Source organism: Ictidomys tridecemlineatus, chromosome 12 (assembly GCF_052094955.1).
Source record: "Ictidomys tridecemlineatus isolate mIctTri1 chromosome 12, mIctTri1.hap1, whole genome shotgun sequence".
Lineage (NCBI taxonomy): Eukaryota > Metazoa > Chordata > Mammalia > Rodentia > Sciuridae > Ictidomys > Ictidomys tridecemlineatus.
Genome location: NC_135488.1, coordinates 98,948,946 through 98,971,843, shown reverse-complemented (window position 1 = coordinate 98,971,843; position 22,898 = coordinate 98,948,946). Strand labels below are relative to the sequence as shown.

The following is a 22,898-nucleotide window of genomic DNA, read 5'->3' as shown; positions in this document are numbered from 1 at the left end:
CTTTTGATGGCTTTTTTAATTGATGTGGAATATAAATTATTACGCTAGATTATGGTTTAATTAACATGACTTCTGTAAACTTCAGTTGTGTCTGTCCACTTTCTAGGTGGAACCTGTTATCATTGCTAATGAATTTATTAGAGTCCACAGCATCTGCCTGGATTGCTGTAGCCATATGGCTGTAGCAGCATTCAGTGGACAGTAGTCTATGTTAATCATGCTGGTACCTAAGGTTACACCAACTTCAATGAAACATCTCGAGGGCATAATATCTCAGTGTGGAGTTGTTTATTTCCGTATCCATGTATACAGGCTTTTAAGATTCCACTATCGTTTACATGAACATTGACCAACAAAGACGATCAGAGAAAAGCAACAAATCAACCTCCGTGGTAGTAAGGCACAACCTGCATTTTGTTTTTTAAGAGTGGAAAGGGCTATGATCCACCCCTCCCCCATCTATTACATTAAGGAGTTGGCTATTTAACCACGTGGCACACTCCCTTCTTAACTGGTTACTGGTGTTACTGATGTAAAGTGGAATTGTTTTCTGTTATCCTTTAGGAGAGAGTGTTTCTCAGCGTGAGATTCTAGAGCCCCTCCGGGTGGTTTGTAAGCTGGAACAGAGTTTATGTGATTACTTTGCACCTGGCATGAACCATACTTTACGGATACAGTTATTTAGAGATGAGTTCATGGATGTTTCAGCTTCATGTATATTGATGAAAATATTTTGGGCAGATAAATAAAAGTAATCCCCAAGGTACCAGTGCATCTACAGATACACAGAACCACCAATTCTGGGACCAGGCAACTGCCTTAAGGGAAATGAATAGTTTTCTGGTTTGGTGTAGAATATAATACCTCTCTTCATTCAAACTTATACTTCCGATAGAGATAAAAAGGAGAAGATTGGAAGAAAGGTACATATGCACCTACCCGCCCTGCAGTCCCTTGGCTTGGGAATGTTTCATGCATAGCAAGTAACAGAAAATGCTTTCCTCCCAAAGAGATGCTACCACCGGGAAACAGACTGGACACGAGCAGAGAGGAGAAGCACAAAGAATGAAATGAGCACTTACAGATCAGAACATTACAGAAGCATGTGTATAAATTTTAATGGGTTCCTGATGCAGTTTTATAGAAATAAATTTCATCTAGGAAAACCAGGTGTAGAACTCCCACAATAAGATGTCAGTGTCATCCCCCACACTCCAAGCTTTCCTTAGTTGCTTTCCTCTTCGCCGCCTAGAGGGAAAAAAATCTTCATTTTAATCTGCATTTGGTAGCTATACAAATTATCCTATAAATATTTCAACATATTTGGTCCCAATATACTAGGATCGCATGATTAAGGGTCAGAAAACTCAAGTGAATGGGGCAGGGGAGGTTATGGCTGTAAGACTTTCCTAGGACCACTGGAGGGCCTGGTCCCCCAGGGACCCTGCCCATCACGACAGGGAGAACTTCAGCACAGTGAACTTCATGACTAAAACTGTTCAAAGGTTTTTGGCCTGAGATGTACTGAAACGAATGTCTCCAAATGGATATGTTTCCACACTCATAGGCTTAAGATTTTTGTTTTAAAATAGATGAATAGATTTGAATTAGTGGCAAGTTTGAAAGCAAGTAATTTAAATCGTGATTTCAAATCTAGTAGGAAACCTCACACTCAGTTTTTCACTTTTAGGAGGAGGATTTTCTTAAGGCATGAGGTATGTCAATAGGGTGTTTGAATCTCTGGATCTGTCCTGGTGTTTCATCATACTCAAAGCACTTGGGATGTATGTATTTTGTTTAGATGAGCATATTCACATATTTTTTTCCTCTATACTACTGAACTATTCACGACATTTTAAAAAAGATAATTGGCAAGGAATCAGCACAATTAGTTATCTACCCATCATCTAAAGTGATATTTCAGTTAATGGTCTATGGTTTTTCTTTTCCGAGTGAAGAAGTCTTTCCCCATGCTGAATCATTACAATTAGCTCCTTTATTCTCGATCCCTCACCCCTCCAATGGTTCATGTCCACATCAACGAGGAACATTCATACTCCCACCACGAGACATGTAAGCAGCTGGTTCTGACGACATTGAAGCAGAGCACACACAAGTTAAAAGAAGCATAAGGATTAAGAAGTATACAACCACCATGCGGAAAAAACCTTATGCAACCAATAGGGCCTGGTAGTGATCAGTTTTTATATTTTCTTCTTTTGAAAGAATAGGATGAACCCATGCTCAAAACCTTTCTAAAGCATTTTGAGAATACACTGTTTTTAAAAAATGTGGCACTTCAAAATAAATTGGCACAAAATGAAAGTGACATTTGGTCTCTGATTGGTGATGGAGCCATTACCTCCCCTCCCCCTGTCCCATGGGCTCTCCAGGAGAGAGAAGGAAGTGGCCCCGGGCTCAGGGCCCAGGGTGGTTTGCCTTGTTCTTGGTTTGCAGAACGCTGTCCTCGTAATGACTTGCTCCGGGGGCAGTGGTGGCCTCTAAAGGTAAGCCCTGCTGCTGGTAGCCGTAGTTGACATTCCCACAAGGGAAGTGACGCAGCCTGAACAGAGGCACCTCCTTCATGGTGGCAGTCAGCGACGAGGGTTCCAGGAGCAGCGACGCCCCCGCGAGTCTGCCGGGAGCGGCGCCGCCGGCCGGGACAGTACAGCGCCCCCTCTCCTGTGACTCCCTCTTGGCTGGAGGGTTGTTCTTTTTGGTGGGTTTCTCCGTAAACCAGGAGCCATAAGTTGGGTTCCACAAGCTGGTGGGCTTGTTCCTGGACCCCTGGACCTTGTGCAGCTCTGCTGGCGGGTTGGACTGAGAGAATGCCATGTTAACGTGTCCCCCTTCCGCGGCGGGCCCCCTGGGGACGCGCGCGGAGGCCTCGGCAGCGCCGGGTTTCTTCACCGCCTTCCCCGAGGAGGGGGCCGGCAGGGCCGGGGGCGCGGCTGGGGCGCGGTCCTCCCCGCGTTTGGCCTGCTGCGGGGACACCAGCAGAGGGGGCATCCCCTCGGGGTCTTTGGGCCTCATGGGCACTTTCTCCTCCTCTTCCACGAGCGGGCCGTATTCTATGGGCAGCGCAGTGTTGATGACATCTGGGTCCTATGGGAGGAGAGAGGGACCCATGAAAACCGAATCACAGAAAATGTGGAGTCCAGACGGGACCCTAGAAGCCATCTAAACTTTAAGACCAGGAGACCGTTCAGGATACACTGAGGATATATTAATTCATAAGCCCTGAGAATAGGAACCGAATAAAGCATCGCCCTTGACCTTGAAGGCCTAGGAGGAGCCCACGGGGTGGAATTAGGAGCCGGAGCCGGGGTGCAGGGAAGCCCCGCACTGCCTGGGGCGGGGGAGTGGGATTTTGCCCTTGACCCAAATTTTACTGATAAATGCATTTTTTTTTTAAAAATTGTATTTTTTAAAAAATATTCCAGTCTATTATCAATAATTAATATTTCCAACTAAAAAGAAGTCTGTGTTGACCTCAGGTGTGTGTGTGCTGTGGGCAGGGGAGGAGAGGCAGACTGTGGGCTCCTAGCCTCCTCCAGTTTCCTGCTACTTGAGGGGGTTCGCTTGATGGTGACTTTCCCTGGTGTTATCACGTCATTCCATGTGCTGATGTCACCATGCAGGGGTTTTTGACTGGTTTGGATGGGAAGGGTCCCTTGAGGGCTCAGGAAGTACTGAAGTGTTATGAGGAAAACCATTTGCAAGAACAACTTTGTGCTAGATAATTTTTACAGCAATAGATTGTAACACAGAAAAGTAGAAGCAGTTGCTAGAGATTTAAGGGAAATTCGTGGAAGAAAACGTAACTCTGGGGGAATCTCATTCATTAATGTTTCATGCAAATAGGGAAAAGGGCCTGTAACTTGAGCTCATTGGTTCAGTATTCATCAGTAAAAAAAATAACTATCCTTTCCATAGCAAGTAATTTAAAATATGCAAGTGTAAAACTGCCCACCTTTGAGAGGGCTTTTATATATTTTGGAGAAAAATACTCTAGGGAAGGTATCTCTATTTAGGTAGATGTATTCCATTTGTGTTACAACATTGTAAACTGGCATGCCATCAAACAAGATTCTTTGACAGAACTCCAGTAACTCCGCCAACGAAGCCCATCTACAGGAAGATGTCAGTTCACCCGCTGAGCTAAAAGGCCTGTGAGCGTGGGATGGTGAGGCTAGAAAGTGCTTCTAGTTTGCAAAAGGTGTTTTATCTTTTGTCCCAATCGAGGGAATTTAGAGAGGTGGTTGAATTGTTGAATTTTTCTGGCATATTCTCATCAGTATTCTCGTTCTGGAAGAACAAGAGCCAAAAGAAAGATAATGAAACCAGAGAGCAGGAAGAGAGGAGATAACTTGATGATTATAATCCCCAGGGACAGTAGGTGACAGACACCGGGATGAGGAGGAGGCCTGGGGGGCGGGGTGTACCAATGACTGCAGAGGTAGGCAAGTCTACACTGTGAACAAGGAGGAAACTGGAATTCTCCTTCGATGAATTGTGTGCTTCTTGAGGTGGGAGGCAGATGTCTGCTAAAGATGAGTGGGGAGAAGGGAAAATTCAGTACAGGACTGGACAACCTCTCCTGGCCTGGCTCCTCCTCTGTGAAATGGGATGTCTTATGTCCCTCAATGAGGACAAAATGAAATACATGAAAAGTGATTTGTGAGGTCCAAATCTACACAAATACTAGAGATGATGTTAAATTTTCTCCAGATTATTCTGAATTTTCATTCCCTTAATACTTCTAACTTGGACATATGAGTGAGCAATTGTACACTGTGATTTAGTTCAGACGTTGTTATTTCTCCAGCCAGGCTATAAACTATTTGAGAGCAGGAGTGTTTCATCCTTCTTTGAAGCTCCAGTTTCACCTAATAAAACATTAGATCTCCAGCAGGGACTTAGTTAATATTTGTGAATTGAATTGATTTTCTACTACTACTGTCTGGCACTGTATCACATGCTGGTGAAGAAACTGGAAGTTACTAGGATTTATTGTATGAAATGGGCAGAATGAGATGCCAATCATTTTCATTATAGAGGTGATGAATATTCATTCTCATGATCATCAGTCTTGTTCCCTGACTGGTTTGCCTTTCATTTCCTACCTTTGTATTTGCTATCTTTAGGGCTTTTCCATATAAAATTATTGCTGGTTAAGGGGAGAACATGTTTTTACCTGGGTACAGTATTCAATCCTCTCCAAAATTATGGCAAAGTTGGGCCTGTCTTCGGGCTGATGTTGCCAGCATTGAGTCATTATCCGGTATCTAAAAGAATAAGCAATTAAAGTCAGGAAGAGCACTTCCAGATGGGGTCAGAACTGGTACCTATCTTTTGAGGGCGGTAATTCATGTAGGACCCAGGTAGGCAGTAGGTGCTGTCCCCTGCTGGTAGATTAGGGAATTAGCCTGACATGAGGTGTTAATATCAAAGCTCATTAACACAGACATCCTGGTGTTTATATCAAATATTCATTCCTGAATTAAAGCCACTTCTGGGACAGAATATTCTATATCCTATCTGTCTTGCTGATGGAAGGAGGCGAGGGATGCCAGATAGGAGAGTAAAAAACACAGCGAACAGGAATATTATTAAAGCAGACTCAGGATCTAGGGTGTAGGGGTGGGTGAATCTGGTACACGCGTGTCTGAGTAGTGTGGACCTGTGAATCCTCAGCCTCTGGCCAGGATGGCAGTCTTGCCTCTGAGGGGCTGGAAGACTAACCATCTCAATGAAGTTATAGACACATGCCTCTCTTGGGGCATGTTCCATTGAAGGTAGCCACCTGCCCCTCCAGCCTTAAGGAATACTTTTTAGATACTTTTTAAAGGAAAAACTATGCTCAGGGGCTAGTAGAAGTGCCCTAAAAAAGTCATACACAGGCCCAGGGCAGTTCTTAGGTGGGTCCATCCGTCCTCCACTGGTGACGAACTCCAGGACTTCCTGGTTGCTTTTGCTGGGGTATGGCATGTACCCCAGGGAAAAGATCTCCCACAGCAGCACTCCGAAGGACCTGAGCATGGACAGAAGACACGGGGACGGGTGTGTACACGTGAACACAGGTGCAAAATTTTAATCTCTTTCCCCATTATACCTTTATCTATAATAGAGGAATCTTAAGATAGAAAAATGAAAGGAATGAGAAATACCACATACGATGCTCTGTGGAAAGATGACTGCTGCCAACATGTGACTTTTTATTTCGGTCGAATTTCTGTTTTTGTTTTCTTACCTAATTGCAATTATATTCAATATGTAATTTTGAACCTTGATGCTTTTGCATATTTTGTTTTAGCAAAAACATTTTCCATGCTAATTTTGTGAACAAAAATTTGAAATGATGATAAAGTAGTCCATTGAATAATTGGGCCTTAATTTGCCTTATATTGCTTTCAATTTTCAAAATCCCTTATAAATTAGTTAATTAATTTATTTATGGTGCTGAGGATCGAACCCAGTGCCTCACATGTGCTAAGCAAGTGCTCTACCACTGAGCTACAGCCCCAGCCCACAACTTTCAAGATCTTTAACTCCATGATGAACATTTTTGTGAATTTCCAAAAGGAGGATTTATTTAGGATTAATTCTCTGATTTACTACATTAGAATAATAGTAAAATAAAGAATAATTCTAGTACAAGTACATCACAAAATACAAACATTGAAACATTCTTGATACATAATGTCGATTTGAATCCTAATGCTTCACTATTCGTCTGTCAACATTGAACAAGAGTATAGCAAACACTCTCATCAACACTGAATATGCTTGTTAACAATGAGGACTTTTACTGACTTCAAAGAAAAAATGGTTAAATGTCTTAAATTATGTTTATTGACTTGCTAATTAACATGGGGGAATGTCTTCCTAAGTGTTTATAAATCCAGTTCAGTTTTTCTCCCACAAAGTGTCTGTTCATGTCTGTTGCCCATTTTTATCTACTGGGGCATATTATTTTGGTATCAATTTTGGTAACTAAAAATGCATTGTAGACATTCTTTTTATATATCTGAGATGTTAACCTTTTTTCAAAAATTGAAATACTTCTCTGAGTTGCTTTCTAACCCTACTTTTTTAGCATACCAAAGATTTTCATTTTTAGGTAGTCCAATCTATTTATAATTTTTTGTAGGATTTCCTTCATTTAATTTATAGTCATACAATCCTTCCTTCACCAAAGATTAGGTAAACACTTGCTGCTCTTGTTGAGTTTGTTCTTTCCTATACTCAAATTAGGTTGAAATTTAATCTTGACTAATGATACATCTTTTCTAGGCCTAATCATTTCATCTACTTGTCTGCTTCTCACATAGATACCATTCTGTTTTACTGTTTGCATATTTTTTCCCCTCCATCTGGTAAGGCATTTTTCTCTTCTTTCTTTTTTTTTTAAAAAAGTGTTCAAGTTCTTGGGGCTGGGGTTGTGGCTCAATGGTAGAGCACTTGCCTTGCATGTGTGAGGTACTGGGTTAGATCCTCAGTACCACATACACATAAACAATACTAAAATAAAGAGTAAATAAATAAATAAATTTTAAAAAGTGTTCAAGTTCTTGTCTGTTATTTATTTTAAACTTTTTTTTTTTTTTTTTTTTTTGGTGGTAGTGCTGAGGATCTAACCTAGGGTCTTGTGCAAGCTAGGCAAGCACTCTACCAACTGAGCTATATCCCCAGCCCCCCCCACCCCCCAGCCCCTGTTTTAAACAATTTTTGAGATTTTTAAAACATGTTCCAAAATAACCTCCTTTGATATTTTGGTTATAATTTTATTTTAAACCCTGAATTTAACAGTGAGCATTTTGAACAAAGAAAGCCTGTCTTTGTTGTAGTATACTGATGTAGTTTTCTGCTATTAATAAACATCATCATGAAAATTGTAGAAAACTATGCTTGTAAGGAACATGAAATACTTTTATTGTCATCTTGGTAACATTTCAAAGACTTTGGTGAGTTGGATTGGGCAAAGATATTTTCCATATTTTTCGGATGAGAAGGTTGAAGCAAAGATTCCAACTCAACTGCCCTAAGACAGACTGGAGCAGATAATTAGATCTCCAGGATTCTGTTACCTACAAATTTCCTGGCACATTATATTATCTCTCTCTGGGGGTATTTTTGCACCCAATGCAAAGCAAAGCAGGCAAGATCAAGCAAAACAATGGCAGCAAGGCCTAAATAGTTACAGCTGTATGTTTTCTGCCTGTCAGATAGATTTAAATTGATTGATAAATGGAAGACAGTAGATGGAGGTCACTGTATTTTTTTAAAGGAATCTAGATCTTATTACTTTACCTTATTCATGTCAGTTTTCCCTTTCTTTTTAAATAAATAAAATAGATATAGGTAAGCCCCACCTGCATCTCTTCTTTCTCCCCTCCACTGACATAAGAATGTGTTTTTCCTTTTTGTGTTTCCACATTTTTAAACAACACTTGAAGCCATAAACAAGAGAATCTGTATTATGCACTTTTTTTTGCACTGTAAAGTTATACTTAAATATTATCCTATTCCTTTTTGTGACATTCTTTATATTGTTTTTGTGATGTGTCTGCGTCGATACATGCAGGCTTAGTATGCGTTTTACCCTTTCTACACTGCTGAACAGTTTTCCCTGATGAAAACAAACCAGTTTGTTTTTCCATCCCCTGTTTGATGGAGAGTCAGGTTGAAGCCTTTTTTCGACTGTGAACAGTGTGCAAATGAATATCCTTTCCCAAGTCTATTGGCATCAAATTTTCTTTAAAGTAAATTCTTAAAAGATCAGATGGGTCATAGGATATGCATGTGTTCAGAACAATTACTAAATCACTTACATTGTTCTGCCTCTGGATGGGCTGGGTAGCTTGTGCTCTACCATTGGTGCGCGTTGGGATCCTCTGTTGGGCTTGTTAAAACAGATTGCTGACCCCACCCCTAAAGTTTCTGCTTCATTAGGATTGAAGTGGGGGCTGTGGATTTTCATTTTTAACGAGTTTCCAGGTAATGCTGATGCCCATAAACCATGGTCCCCACTTTGAGATTCCCTGGGTTAAGTTAAGGCAAATCTGATTTGGAAAGAACAAAGGCTCCTGTTTACATTATTGAACATGGGCACCGCCATTGTGGGTTCTACCATCTTGTACCATTGTCTCAATGTAAGCCTTTCAGAATGGGGACTATGCATGCATTGTTTTCTTGTGTTTCCTGTGTTGTTAAGCTAGTCCATGTCTTTGATCTCTGTTTATTATATTTTTTGGAAGCATGAAGAATTTTATTGGTCTGAAATTTCATGACAATGTGCTCTTGTGTGGCTCTTTTTATCCATGGTGCTTGGCACTTGGTGGAGGCTTTCATTCTGCAGATTCATGTTCTATTCTAGAAAATCTTGTCTTATGTCTTTGATGTTTTTGTTCTCTTCACTTCCTCTGTTTCTTGTTTCTGGGACTCCTATTTTGTTAGCTTTTGGGATCTATTGGTCTAATCCTCTTAATTCTCTTTCCTATGGATTCCATCTCTTTATAGTTGTTTTATTTTCCAAAGGACTTATTTAACTCTTTATTCCAACCCTCTTATTTATTTTACATTTATTTCAGAATATTTTAAAAATAAACTTATTTTTTAGAACAGTTCAAAATTGTGAAGAAATTGTGACTACATATACATCACACTTTATTTCCCACTATTTTTAGTATCACATTAGTATGGTACATTTGTTACAATTAATGAACCAATATTAAGACATTATTAACTAAAACCCACAGTTGATTCAGATTTCTTTAGTTTTTTTTTTCTTTAACTGAGTTTCCTTTTTCTGTTTCTGAATCTCATTTGGAATAGCATGTTACATTTAGTTGTCAAATTTCCTTAGGGTCCTCTTGACTGTTGACAACATCTCAGACTCTCCTTGTTTTTGATGACGTGGTCAGGCTTGAGGGAACTGGTCAAGAATTTTGTGAAATATTCCCCAATTGGGTTTGTCTGTTTTCATCATTATTAGATGGGAATTGTGAGTTTGGGAGGAGGATCACAGGGATAAAGTGTCATTTGCATTACATCATCTCAAGGGTGTGTGTTCTCAGCCTGACATATTGCTGTTGCTGTTGACCTTGATCATCTGGCTGAGGTCACATTGTCTGGTTTCTTCACTGTAAAGTATCTCTTCCCCTTCCCACCCCTGTGATCTTTGGAAGGACATCGATATCAGTGGCCACATATGTTTTTAAGGAGTTATTCTCCATCCCCTTAAGAATTCCTATCATCATATTTTATTTCCAAGAGCTTTTTGTTCTGCTAAAAATATTGCTTTAAACAACTTTCTGCCCTTCACTTATGGTTGCAATAGTTTTTTTTTCCCTTATCTTTCTGAGGATATTATAGTTTAAAATAAGTTTTCCTAAGTTTTCTACATTTTCTTCCTCCAAGTTCTCTCTCTTGTTTTCTTCAGATTATAATCTTTTTCTCAAATATTTGTTGACTCTTGTCTGCCTATTTTTATTTTAAGGCTGAACATTAAAAGCTGGTGCCAGGCTCTGGGAGGGGCCCTTGGCACCTGTGGGCAGCTGTGCGATGGTTTCACCGGATGTGTTCCTTTCCTGTGGCTGCTGTAGGAAATTACCACAGGCTTGTTGGCTTAAAACAACCTAAGGTTGTTCTCTCAACAGTTCTTAAGGCTGGACATGTGAAAGCAGTTTCTCTGGGCTCAAATCCCACAAGTCAGCAGGACTGTGTTCCCTCCCGAATCTCAGAGGGAGAATCTGTTCCTCCTTCCAGCTTCAGGTGGCGGTTGGAACCCTTGACTTGTGGTCACATTGATCCAGTCTCTGCCACTGTGGTCACACTGCCTCCTACTATTTGTCTCTGTGAAATTTTCCATCTCCCTCTTATAAAAAAGCCTTGTGATGGCATTTAATCTCCCTCTCCCTCCAGTTAATCAAGGAAAACTCACCCACTTCAGATTCCCAACTTAATTCTCTCTGGGAAGGCTCTTTTGCTAATAGGCTAACAACTGCAGGCTTCTGGGCTAGGACCTCCGGCCTTTGGGTGGCCATTATACATACAGCCTGCTACACCGGTGACCCCCCTTGCCAGTGTCTGTGGTTTTTCTCTTCATCACTCAGTGCCTCCAGGGATTCTCTGATCTCCTGCCTGGCTGCCAGTGTTCTTGCTACTGAGGGGACCAAGGGGGCAAATACCCTTAAGACTTAAAGAAATATTCCTGTGAACAGTAGAGCACCTCACCCATGGTGAGGTTTAGGTCCCCAAGACCAGAGGGACTTCATTGGAATCTCTGGGAGAGAGAGCCCCACTCTTGATGGCAGAAGGAGCATCGACACTCTAGTGACCAGAGGATGGGCCAGAGGACTTAGACACTTCTTCATCAGACCTTGAACTAATTTTCCGGTAGCTCTTTTTCAGTTCCTGGGCCTGTCTGGGGCTCTCGGGCCGAGTGCACAGCCTGCTTCTGGACCTGAACTGTTGGTTGGTTGGGATGTCCATTTTTGTTCTCCTCAGTAAGGGGCCACTTCTCCATGAGCTTTCCAGTGTTCCAAATTTTGTCTTTGTGGTCTTCTTTGTCCTCGTGGAGTTTAATGCAATTCAAAATATTCCCTTTAAGTGAGTGTGTGCATGTGAATGTGCATGCGTGTGTGTGCATGCTTTCGGACGGAGCTTAGGTTTAATCTTCCATTTAAAATGACTTGGGGGGGGGCTGTGGCTGTGGCTTAGCAGTAGTGCACTTGCGCGGCATGTGTGAGGCATTGGGTTTGATTCTCAGCACCACAAATAAATAAACAAAATAAAGGTCTATCAACAACTAAAAAAAAAACTAAAAAATTAAAAATAAAATAAAATAAAATAAAATGACATGAGGTTCCCAACACGTGGTCACCCAGCCAGCAAAGTCAGTATCATTGCAGAACTCTTTAGAAAGGCAAGTTCTCAATTGGACACAAGATCGTCTGATCGTTAACTCTTGGGGTGGGGTCTTTAAGCAGCTTTCCTGATGATGCTGGTGTCTGCCAACGCTGGAGTACCACTGTGATGAAGTAGAGCAAATATTTCCTTCTTGGGGTCTCCCCAAGGAGAGTGTGGATCATTTAGACCAAGAGCAGCACCTCAGGTCACAGTGATACCTGGAGGAGGGGAGCAGCAAGACTCACCACGTGTCTGTTTTAGAAGTAAATATTCCTTCCATGAAGGCCTCTGGGGGCATCCATTTAACCGGCAGCATGGCACACCCTCCCTTTCGATAGTAGCTGGCCCTGTGGGGAGGAAGAGGAAACCAGGCGTGGTTCTGGAGGTGGCACTGCACAGAAAGTGTCAACAACATCGTCTACGAGAGGTCCTTGGTGGATCAGGAGAAGAGCAGAGGACCACAGATCATTTGGTTAAGAACTCTGGTGTCATTTAATGGCTCACCAGAGGCACAGAAGAAAAGATCTATGCAATGACTAAGATCCCTGCTAGCAGATGCTTAGATTTCCCTGTTGGGTTTTGTTTATTATAACTCAAAATGAATAACATTACTCCTACCTTACGAGGACAGTGTGTTTTGATGACCTGCAGTAACACAAGATGCTAAATGGGAGAACTGAGAGCAGAGCTGGGTCTTATTCATTCGGCTCCTCCATGGCTCGCAGGCAGAGCCTTTAGTTCAACGTGGGCTCTCAACCAATAACCTAGAAGGCTATCGGGGAGGCCTCCCATGGATACACCAGACGGGAGAACACGGGACTAGGCGTGGAATTGGCTTAAAAGGTAGATGAATTCATTTATTCATGTTCATCAGGAATGCCACTAATGCAACTCACTGATAAAACCAAATCGATGGACTCATCTACCTTTTAAGCCATATTCTCAGTCTGGGTGTGTTCTGGGAGGTAGCCTGCCAACATTAATTGATTACTTCAATAAGTATGTATTGAGTACTTGGTATCAGGTCACTCTGTCATGTGCTGAGGACATAAGTCACAGCTCTCTACCAAGGATCTATTTCAGTGGAAGGAACAGAACAACACACAGAGTAATGTGGGTAGGGACAGTCTTCAGTGACACAAGTGAAGCACTGATTTGCTCTGTATGAGACAGGGAAAGCTTCAGAGAGAGGCACTGATGGAACGCTCTCAGGCCATACCTGACCCATGAACTTGGTGGGCACATGGGGAACTGTGGCACTGTCGGTGGGCAAGCAGAAGCTAGTGAAGCTGGACGAAGAGCAGTTACAGTTTGGATTTCCCCAGAGTCTTTGTGTTTGGTGACCAGCCTGTAGTGCTAGTAAGAGCCCGGGGGACCTTTAGGCAGTGGGGCCTGCTGGGAAGAAGTTAGGTCCCTGGAGACATGTCCTTGAAGCTCTCAGCTGCCATGAGGTGGGCAAGTGTCTTAAACCAGGAGTTCCTGCCATCATTCACTGTGTCACCACTGACCCAAAGCTACAGGGCCAAGTCACCATGGACTGAAATCTCTGAAACCATGAGCCAAAATAAATCCTTTCTTTTTTATAAGTTGATTTATCTCAGGTATTTGTCACAGTGACAGAAAGCTGACTAACAGTGGGGGACTGTCAGAGCAAAGAGCCTAGTAAGGAAGGGAGAGCTGGGTGACATGCCGCAGTGTCTGCGTTTTAAACTGGAGGCAACCCTGGGTGTTCTGAGAAAGCAGGGGAAGGAGTGCTGAGACTCTGGGTATGGAAGGTAAAGTGGAACACTGGAAAACTGCATCATGAGAGTGGCAGACAGCTCCAGAGTGGTCCTCACTGACTCAGCCCCACCATGTGCTGCTCCCTGGGTTCCCAAGATGGTAGTGGTATCCTCTCTCACACGGAGATTGTTACCAGTTCTGGCTGAGGCCCTTAGGAATGTCCAGGTCATCTCAATTATTCTCCAAAAAGCTAAAGCTCTATGCCACCATCTCCTTGCTCTACCCCAGGGTTAATGAAGAGGTTAATTAGTGACCATGCAGAGGAGCAACTTAACTCATGTAGTCAGTCACTGTTGTAAATAATTAGAAAAAGAAGAAACAGAGGAATAGAAGAATGAAAGTGCAATTATTATTTTTTAAAATTAAAAATTTATATATATATATATATATATATATATATATACACACACTTTTTTTTTAAGGTAGCCTTAAGAAGGGCCAGGGAAGATGCAATGAAGCTAAGTGCCCATGGTTTAAACCACACCCCATCTCTTGGTGTCCCACCAGCCCTGGGTGCTCATGCCCAGGTGATGGAATCTATGGCGTCCCTTAGATCTTGCCCATGAAGGGGAGAGGATGAATAAGTTGCAAGGTTGCTTATGGAATAAGTTCCAAAGTTACTTTGAAGCTTTCCCCACCTTTAGAATCCAGGTTATTCCATGTCTCAGAACACGGCAGGATTAAGAGTTGGAACCAGAAAGACAATCCAATTAAAAACTTGGTGTCAATTCCTGCAGGTGGCTGTGTCCTAGAATTAGACCTCAGGCATGGCACCAATTAAGGTTTTGTATCCTGAAAGGAACTCATGGAAATGTCATGCGGGAAGGTGACAAGGTGTCAGCTGATGGAAGGTATGAGCAGCCACAGGCCAGTCCTCAGGGCTGCGGTGGTGGAGACAGGCTTCGCTGGGGGCTGGGGGTCTTCACTCACCTGTAGATGTCTCGGGCCATTCCAAAGTCCCCAATCTTCGCTATTCTTCCACTGCCGGGACAGGTCAGGAGGCAGTTCCTGGCAGCAATGTCCCTGGGAAGCAAACAATGTCCCCAATTTTATCCAGTGAAGCTATGTGTATAGTAGCCATGTCGAGGGCTTTCACCTCCAATCTGGAGCTCCAACAGTTCCCTCCTCTGTCCTACACTTCATTTGGCATCTTAGACTTCAGTGTGAAAGAAACAGCTGTTGCCAATTTCAGGCCTCAAAACTAACAGGGAAATGAGAAGAGAGTAGGGGAAACCATTGAAAATGCTTAATGGGACAACAATGATGAAACTAACTGTAACAACAGTAGCAATTTATGGGCCTCTTACTATGTGCTAAGCATGTTTTAGGTCCTTCACGTCTAATTCTCACAACCCTGCAAGACACAGGGTGCGATCATTATCTTCATTTTATTAAAAATTTGAGCCAAAAGCCATGATACACGGGCATAAGAAATGCTTTTTGACCTGAAGCTGTTGTTAGGTACAGACCATGGGTTGGTTTTTGCCAGTTGTTTGAAGGAAAGTTCTGGAACAGCATGACTTTCATGATATCTGATTCAAGTAGGTTACAATATACCCCAATATTTCTAGTTTTAAAAGAAGTAGCCACGGTTTCGCCTCCAGGCTTTGCTAAGCTCCTTGGCTGGAGCATCACTTCTTTCAGGTCACGAGGCTGGCTTCTTTGTCAGCAGGCTCCCCGTGGCCCCGTTTCCTGCAGTACGCCTCTGAGGCAGGATCAGAAGCCTTCCGAGACTGTCCACTTCAAATCTCCCACTGCTCACCCAGTGACCTGCACGTGGGCATCAAAGCTGCAGCCAGAAGTCTGGAAAGGGTCCCTAATAAATTTTAAGTTCTAAGCAGAAAACACGAGAAGTACCTTAGGCAGCACAGGTGGGTTTTATATTTTCAGGTGACTTCATGAGTGTTCTGAACCTTGGTTGAGAAAGAACTTGGAAAGTAAACAACTGGCTGTTAAGATGTATTAAAAAAATATGACCCAGATCATGGATCATGGCTTAGGATCCAGAGTAACGGCAGGGTGGGGAAATGAATGTTATTAATGCCACTGACCTGATCCCTAAGGTTTAAGATGAAATTTGAGGAGCATTGGTTCATAAAATGACCCAATAAAATCACAAAAGCATAACAGGAATGACATCAAAAAAGAAAAAAAAAAAACAACTATTGTATAGAGAGCCATCAATTCCAAAGAGAAATAGAGCAAACTGGACTAGAAATGGTATGTATGGCTCCAGAAGGGTTTTTGCTCTGATGCATATGGAATGGTTACTTAAAAAGGTGATCTTGAACTTCATAAGGTATTGTAATATTATAGAAGACACCAAGAATTGGTAGGGTGACACACTGTTCTTGAAATTGCTGTATGCCATGGCCAAAGAAAACAGATTTAATGAAACCAAAAAAGAGGGGAGCCAGTGGCTGTAGTGAAGGGGTTCCTCTGAATTCAGAGGTGTACACATATGGAGGTCCATACACTGAGCTCCACAGAGACAGTGCTGGAGCAAGTTAGAGCTCAGCGGGCAGCTGTGTCCCACTGACCCAAACAAAACAGGTCAACGTGGGCATAGGACATCCTAAGGAACCAAGAGGCAAAATGTCATCAGACACATTCTTTGTGCAAACTTGCAGGGAGGAGAACAAGAAGAAACTCCCAGATGCAGCAGTTAGCTTCTCAGAATTTCTATGAAGTGCTCAGAGAGCCCAAAGACCTTGTCTGCTAAAGGGAAAGAGAAAACATGGCAAAGGTGGACAAGGACCGTTATGAAAGAGAAATGAAAACCTCGATCCCTCCTGCAGGGGAATCCAAAAAGGAGATCAAGGATCTTAATGCACTGAGAGACCTCCACTGGCCCTATTCCTGTCCTGTTCTGAGTATCGCCCCCTAATGGAAGGATTTGGTAACGTGGTAAAGAAGCAGAGAGAGATGTGAACTAGGGCTGCTGCCGAGGAGCCTCTGAGAAGGCTGAGAAGCTGAAGGGAAAGTATGGGAGGACAGTGGTGCCCACTGGGCTACAGGAGAGCCCGAGAAGCAAGAGAGGGGGTGCCGGGGCTGAGGGAAGCAAGTGAGAGGTAGGAGGAGGAAAATGAAGAGGAGGAGGAAGAGGAGGAAGAAGAAGAGGATGGGAATAAGTTGGTTCTGGTGCAGGGTTTTTCCTTGTCCATAGAGCATTTAACTCCTTTTAAAGAAAAAACTGAAATGTCAGTCAGTGTAAGATTTGTTTTTAAAGTGTACAGGGCCTTTTTTTTTTTTGGTATCATTAACACCCTACCAAATATATCTAGAAAAAATATATAGAAAAAACAAAACAAAACAAAACAAAACAAAAACAAACCAATCAATCTGAGGTCCTTGCTGTAGCGCTATCTGTTGTCAGACGTGAAATATGAACTCCTTTTACTTCCCCCTAAGGAGCCCAGTTTTCTACATGGGGCCCCCGTAGGTGATCTAGGACTTGAACGTTCAAGATGCAGGCGGGAGTCCCCACAGGAGGCGCAGAATAGCCTAGAGGCCAGGGGGCGTGCGCCATGCCCATTCCACACGCGGGCAGGCGAGGCCCTGAGCCAGTTCCTCTCTCAGTACAAACAGCCGAACCGTCCAGATAGCTCTGGAGAGAGGCCGCTTATTCCACTCTGAAGAGAGAGACCTGGCCCTGGAGAGCGTGGGGAAGTGTGCCGAGGTGGCAGGAAGAGCGAGGCGTCTGACTCACCGGTGGATGAAGTGGTTTTCCTCTAGATACTGACAGCCACAGGCAATGTCCCGAGCTACATGCAGAAGGTCCAGCATGGCCAGGGAGGAGGGCTGATTCTGTGAGGAGACAGAAGTGATCCACTGATGAACCTCTTGGGGGACAGACAAGATGCAAACTGGCTTCTGCTTGCCAGGAGGCTGGCTGCAGACGGGCTGCTCCACAGGGGCCTCTGTCCTGGCCACACACTAGAATTCAGCTGGAAGCTCTTTAAAAACACAGAGGCCTGGCCCCAACCAGCCCAGGCTCCCACCTCTGTCGGGGCGCTCAGCTCAGTCCATGTGCAAGCTCCCCGGTGATTCTAACCTGGGGCCAGCCTCGGATGCTCAGGCTGCAGGACTCCAGCGTGTGGCCCCTGGCGGTTCCTTTTTCCCTTATTCTACACATCCTATCTCAAGCCTTAGAAACACTTGAGTAGCTCAAGTTTATAAACAAGCCTGTGAGGAAACTGACCAGGGGAATAACATTTTATTCCCCTGGAATAAATGCTCTATCTAAATGTCTCAAAATATTTTTTAAAACTTCAAGAAGATCTAGACCTAAAGTGATTCTGAAAAGAAAAGCTTTTAGAAAAGGCTGGGCAATTGATTGTGATGATGATGATTATTGGTATCAGGAATTGAGCCCAGGGGCTCTTAACTACGAAGCCACACTTCAGTCCTTTTTGTTTTCTATTTTGAGACAAACACCCGCTAAGTTGTTGAGTCTGGCTTTGAACTTGGGATCCTCCTGCCTCAACCTCCTGAGCTGCTGGGATTCCTGGCTAAGGGTGGCTAATTAAGGGCCACCTCAGGCTGCTCCATACAAAATCTTTTTCATGCTAAAGGAAATAGCACATGCCTTGGGACATGTCCCTTTTGACCCCTTAGCCCCCACTTGAGGGACGTGAAGACTCTTCTGACGGTGACATCTTAGTCTCTCTCTCTCTCTCTTTTTTTAGTTATTGACAGACCTTTATTTTATTTATTTATATCTGGTGCTGAGAATTGAACCCAGGGCCTCACACATGCCAGGTTAAGGGCACTACTGCTGAGCCCCGCCCCAGCCCCTGCCTTGGCCTCTTTTAATGCCCCAGCCCCAGGGGCCTGCAGCAGCACACTGTGGTGCAGGGTCCTATCTACTTCACTTATTACTCTGAGCTTATTTTACCATGTCCCCAAGTAGGATGCTTTGAGTGTTGTGAGACAAGATTCCCATCCCACGTTGCTGGGCATATTCCAGGTGCTCAGTGAGTATTGGTGGCCAGTTGACTGATTATGGTTCTGTGGACCAGGATTTGCCCAGAGGCTGTGTTTCAAAGTTCTATGCAAGAAGTATAGGTGGGCCATCAAATCCAATCCCCTGGTGTGGTTTGGATGAGTGTCTGCCAAAGGTCCATGTGGTAAGGGCTTGGTCAACAGCATGTGGTATTGGAAACAGAGTGGGCCTAGAGGGATGTCCTTAGGTCACTGAAGTGTGCCTGTGAAGAGGATTGTGGGACCCTAGTCTCCAGTCTATTTCTGTTTCCTGGCTCAGGATATAAGTGGTTTGCTCTACCATGCACTTCCATGATGCCTGTCTCAGAGACCCAAAGCAATGGGACCACCCGACATTAGACTAGAACCTCCAGAACCATAAGCTGCTGAGAGCCACAGCCGAGTCCGAATGACGCATGGCATTTTTGCCAGAACGGAGTGGTTGAGAGGTGACGCCAGCAAGCCATTGAGATGATAATGGTTATGTTGAGCTGTGTATATTAGACCTTTACTGTCCGGTAATAAGATGGCTCTTGCTGCAACGGGAGCCCGCTACTTTGGAGTTCCCGTTGAGCTCTCGCGGGGATTCCTGAAGAGTTCCCATTGGTTGGGGGAGTGCCGGAGGAGGGATTTTCCGGTTGGTGGTTCCTGGAGGAGCCGCGTGGCATTTGGGAGAGTTTCGGGGAGCGTGTGTGGAGTGTGCTGGTGGAGTTCAGAAATAAAGTTTGTTCCTGCTTCAGTGGCTCGTGATTTGTGCCCAGCCAGACTGGAGCAATAAGCCAAAATAACCCTTTTCTCTATGTAAGTAATTGCCTCAGATGTCTCATTATAGTAACAGGAAGCTGACTAATATACCTTTTAGCACTGTGTTGGATGGTTTCAGCCCCAGAGAGGTAGAAGCTGGTGACTCTGGGTCATATGGGCAAACTCCCTACAGGAAATTCTGCTCGTAGTTCTATTTTGTTCCTCCTAAGAGACTCAGAGGCTTTTTTTTTTTTTTTACCTTTTACCTCATTGAATGCTCAAGGGTAGGATAAGAACCGTGCTCTTTAGTTCTGAGAAATCCAGAGGGAAGTCACCTACCAGACAGTAGTAGTGTCACCCAGATCTGCCTGAAGAGGCTTTCCTTGCCCCTGGTCAGGCCTCCCAGGGCTCCACACAGCTGTGGGGCTTGAGAGGGTCCTGCTTCTCTAGGCTCTGCTTCATGGGACAGACAACGTAGGAGGGCAGATCCCCTGCTGCTGCCTTGCATGCAAGTCTGTAGAGAAGCTCCCCTTGATGCAATGGATAGTGTGGTATGTAGAGAAGGCTAGCTCCATATTTAAGGTGAGGATGCCGAGGGCTCAGAGAGGTTAAGTGATCACTTCAGGGCACAGAGCATTAAGGTAGAACCCAAACTTCCCAGAGCTGGGCTTTAATAATCTGAGTTGGGGGCAGCAGGATTTAAGTAGTTAAAATTGAGCTTCTTAAAAAAAGACTGCTGAAGGATGGATGGAGGATATGTGAACACAGAGCACAATACCTTGAGCATAGATTACAACATGGCACACAAACACAGAGCAACATAGAGCAGCGGTCAGTCAAGCTGACCTGGGCTTCACCCCCCTGTTATCCCTTAGTAGCCATAAGATCTGGGGCCCTTTGCTCAGCCTATTTCTGAGCAGGTTCCCCATCTCTGACAAGGCCTGGTGCTGTGGATTGCCAGGAGGGCCACCCAGAGGCGCAGAGGGACTCCTCGTGGGGCCTGCAGTTCTCCTAGGTGGCAGCGGGGAGGCTCAGGAGTCCCTCCAGGGTTTGGCTCCTCCAGGATCTTCACTGGGGCCTGCTGTATGGGGCACTGTGAGAGACAGCGCGACCTCCTGGGGACAAGAAAAGCAGCGTATCTCCATGAAACAGCCCTCACTACAGGATTAGAAGTATCTTTTCTCTCCTTAGGAGAATGTTTCTGTTCCCACGAAAGGAGGACCTGGTCCCAGCTGAGGGAGAGCCTGGAGGAAGCAGAGCCTCTGTCACTCAGGATCCAAGATCACTGATGTCTCAGATGCCCGGGGCCTGAGCACTGCGGGGACTACAGAGCGCCATGCCTCAGTGCAGGGCCAGGTTTGCCGGGGCTCCCGGCCTTCCCCTGCTCAGAGCAACGACCTGCCTCACTAAGCAGCAGACACAGCGGTGGTCAGCCACCTGTGGGGAGGTGTGCGTGTGTGTGGTTTGTGCACATATGGGTGTGCATGTGTGTAGTGTGCATGGGGGGACAGAGGGTGACATGTGACACTGTGGCAAAACCAACCCTTAGACTAGCAGTGTGGCACAAAGCCAGCCCGTGTACCTGGTGCCACTGGTGTTCGGCTGGAGCACAGGAGTGGGAATCAGGATTTTGCCTGTCATCTGCCTGTGGATGGTGGCACTTCTTTGGCCACCAGATGGTCTTCTCACAGGACACCTGTGGACAGACGCTGCGGGGCTCAGTGAGGATCTGGTCTGGGATTTCCCCAAGGAGGATTGTGGGTCGGAATTGGAAGATGAAATAGACATGGGAATCCCTGGCCAGGTAGGTGTCTTGGAGACATGAATGATCAGTCTTTATGTTGTGGCTTTGAAAGTCTTTTGGACCCCAGAAGTCTTGTGTGGGTGAGTGTGTGGCTCTGCAGGGCACCATCTAGGCGGATAACCCTCTCTTCTAGGTGAGAAGCAGGACTGGTTTCTTCGGTGTCACGGGAGGGGCTTCTCCTAAAAGATAACATATACTAATAAAAGATACACAAATATTAGTATCTCTCCTCCTTTTTTTGGGGGGGGGTGTCTGAGGACTGACCCCAGGGCCCTGGGCAGTGCTAGGTGAGCACTCCACCACTGAGCCACACTCCAGCCTGTCTCATTTTACTACTTAGATGGAGGATCACAAGACATGGGGAAGGAAATCTACCAAGTGAAAACCAGAATGGGGTGTATTTTAAAATTGGCACATATAAAGATGAATGGGGGAGACAAAAGCAGCAAAGAATGTGGACAGGAAACCCCAAAGAAACAAAGCAAGTTTTAAAGCCGATGATGAGAAGTTTGTGCTCCTGGGCCCTCATGATTCCTGCCTCCTGATGGGGACCGACTGTTCCTCGGCACCAGGGGACCCGGCTTGCTTGGAGCCAGCATGGATATTGTCCAAGCCAGAGCCAAAGATTTAAACCTGAGCACGGTCCCTATCAGAAGTTCTCACCCCGCCACAGTAGGACCCAAGAAGTCAGCTGTGCACTGAGTGACTTGTATGGAGCCATTACCTGTAAGTGTTACCACGATCCCAAAAGATTCAGACCCCATTGTGGTTGACAACCTACACCCTCAATAAGGACATTCACTGGGCTGGGTTGCATAGCACAGGCCGGAATCCCAGTGACTCGGGAGGCTGAGGCAGAATTACAAGTTCAAGGCCATTCTGGGCAACTTAAAATAAAACATAAAAAAAAGGGGCTGGGGGTGTAGCTCAGTGGTTAAGTAACCCTGGGTTTAATCCCTGCTGGTATATATTTAAAAAAATCACTAACTTTCTCATGGCTTTTGTCGTCACAGAATCAATGGATACTAAAAGACAGTTATTACCTGTACCTGGCATACAGTAAAGCCTCCATAAATATTTGCTGAATAAATATTAGTTCTGCACAAAGTTTTTTGACATTAAATAGAAACCTTTGTTCTTGGAGAGGTGGGGACATAGGTTCAAGCAACGTTTTCATCTGTACTGTTAATTTCATTTCCATAGCAGACATGGCTGGTCTGTCCATCATGTTTGTACATCTGTCACTCCATGTCTACACTTGTGTCGGAGGTCAGAGCCCCTTTGACCATTTCTAAGGGCCTCTGATCCTGATATAAGTTCTGTGGAACTGCAGAGCCCCGGGGCCAGTGCCCTTGTCTGCGTCTGCCCTTAAGCTTGGTCCCTGCACACAGAGATCATCAGGACCCCTGCACCCCCCCCACCCCGCCAGCAGGGTCTCAGGGTGAGTCATACAAGTGAATCCTGTGGAATTCAGGGCTTCAAGCCAGTCAAGAACCTGGGGGTGCAGCTCTACCCACCCCTCTCTAGGGAATGTGTTTCTCTGCCCCAATGTCCCCTGGCCACCTTGCTTCTGTGGAGGATGTACTGTATTAGCCCCGTCTGCCCCCTAGAAATGATGTTCCTTTCTCCCCTAATGCTCATCTTTCTAAGTTGCTACTTGCAGTCCCTTTGG

At 44.6% G+C, this 22,898-nt stretch overlaps 1 protein-coding gene and 1 long non-coding RNA gene across 6 annotated transcripts in view; one reads left to right on the top strand and one right to left on the bottom strand.

Moving 5' to 3' along the window:
• Window positions 1–273: 273 nt before the first annotated feature.
• Alk (ALK receptor tyrosine kinase) overlaps window positions 274–22,898 on the bottom strand; it is a 651,421-nt gene continuing 628,796 nt past the window's right edge. Inside the window, exons 24-30 of one of the 2 annotated variants that reach the window (XR_013429124.1) lie at window positions 17,405–17,502; window positions 14,626–14,718; window positions 12,159–12,260; window positions 5,900–6,034; window positions 5,198–5,288; window positions 2,363–3,105; window positions 274–1,248 (exon numbers count right to left, since the gene is read on the bottom strand). Coding sequence is in view for 1 of the 2 variants with exons in the window: in XM_040271529.2 (XP_040127463.2) it covers window positions 2,419–3,105; window positions 5,198–5,288; window positions 5,900–6,034; window positions 12,159–12,260; window positions 14,626–14,718; window positions 17,405–17,502 (1,206 nt within the window). In the remaining variant the exon portion in view is untranslated. Of the gene's footprint in view, window positions 3,106–5,197; window positions 5,289–5,899; window positions 6,035–12,158; window positions 12,261–14,625; window positions 14,719–17,404; window positions 17,503–22,898 lie in introns of both variants that reach the window. The other variant, XM_040271529.2, reaches the window with a different exon arrangement.
• On the top strand, window positions 2,378–21,446 carry LOC120885080 (uncharacterized). Of its 4 annotated transcripts, XR_005727598.2 has the most exons (4): window positions 2,378–2,507; window positions 20,614–20,869; window positions 21,114–21,226; window positions 21,360–21,446. It is a non-coding gene; the product is annotated as an uncharacterized LOC120885080 (long non-coding RNA). The 4 variants fall into 4 exon arrangements; XR_013429129.1 differs by having other exon boundaries at window positions 21,114–21,446; XR_013429128.1 differs by having other exon boundaries at window positions 20,614–21,226.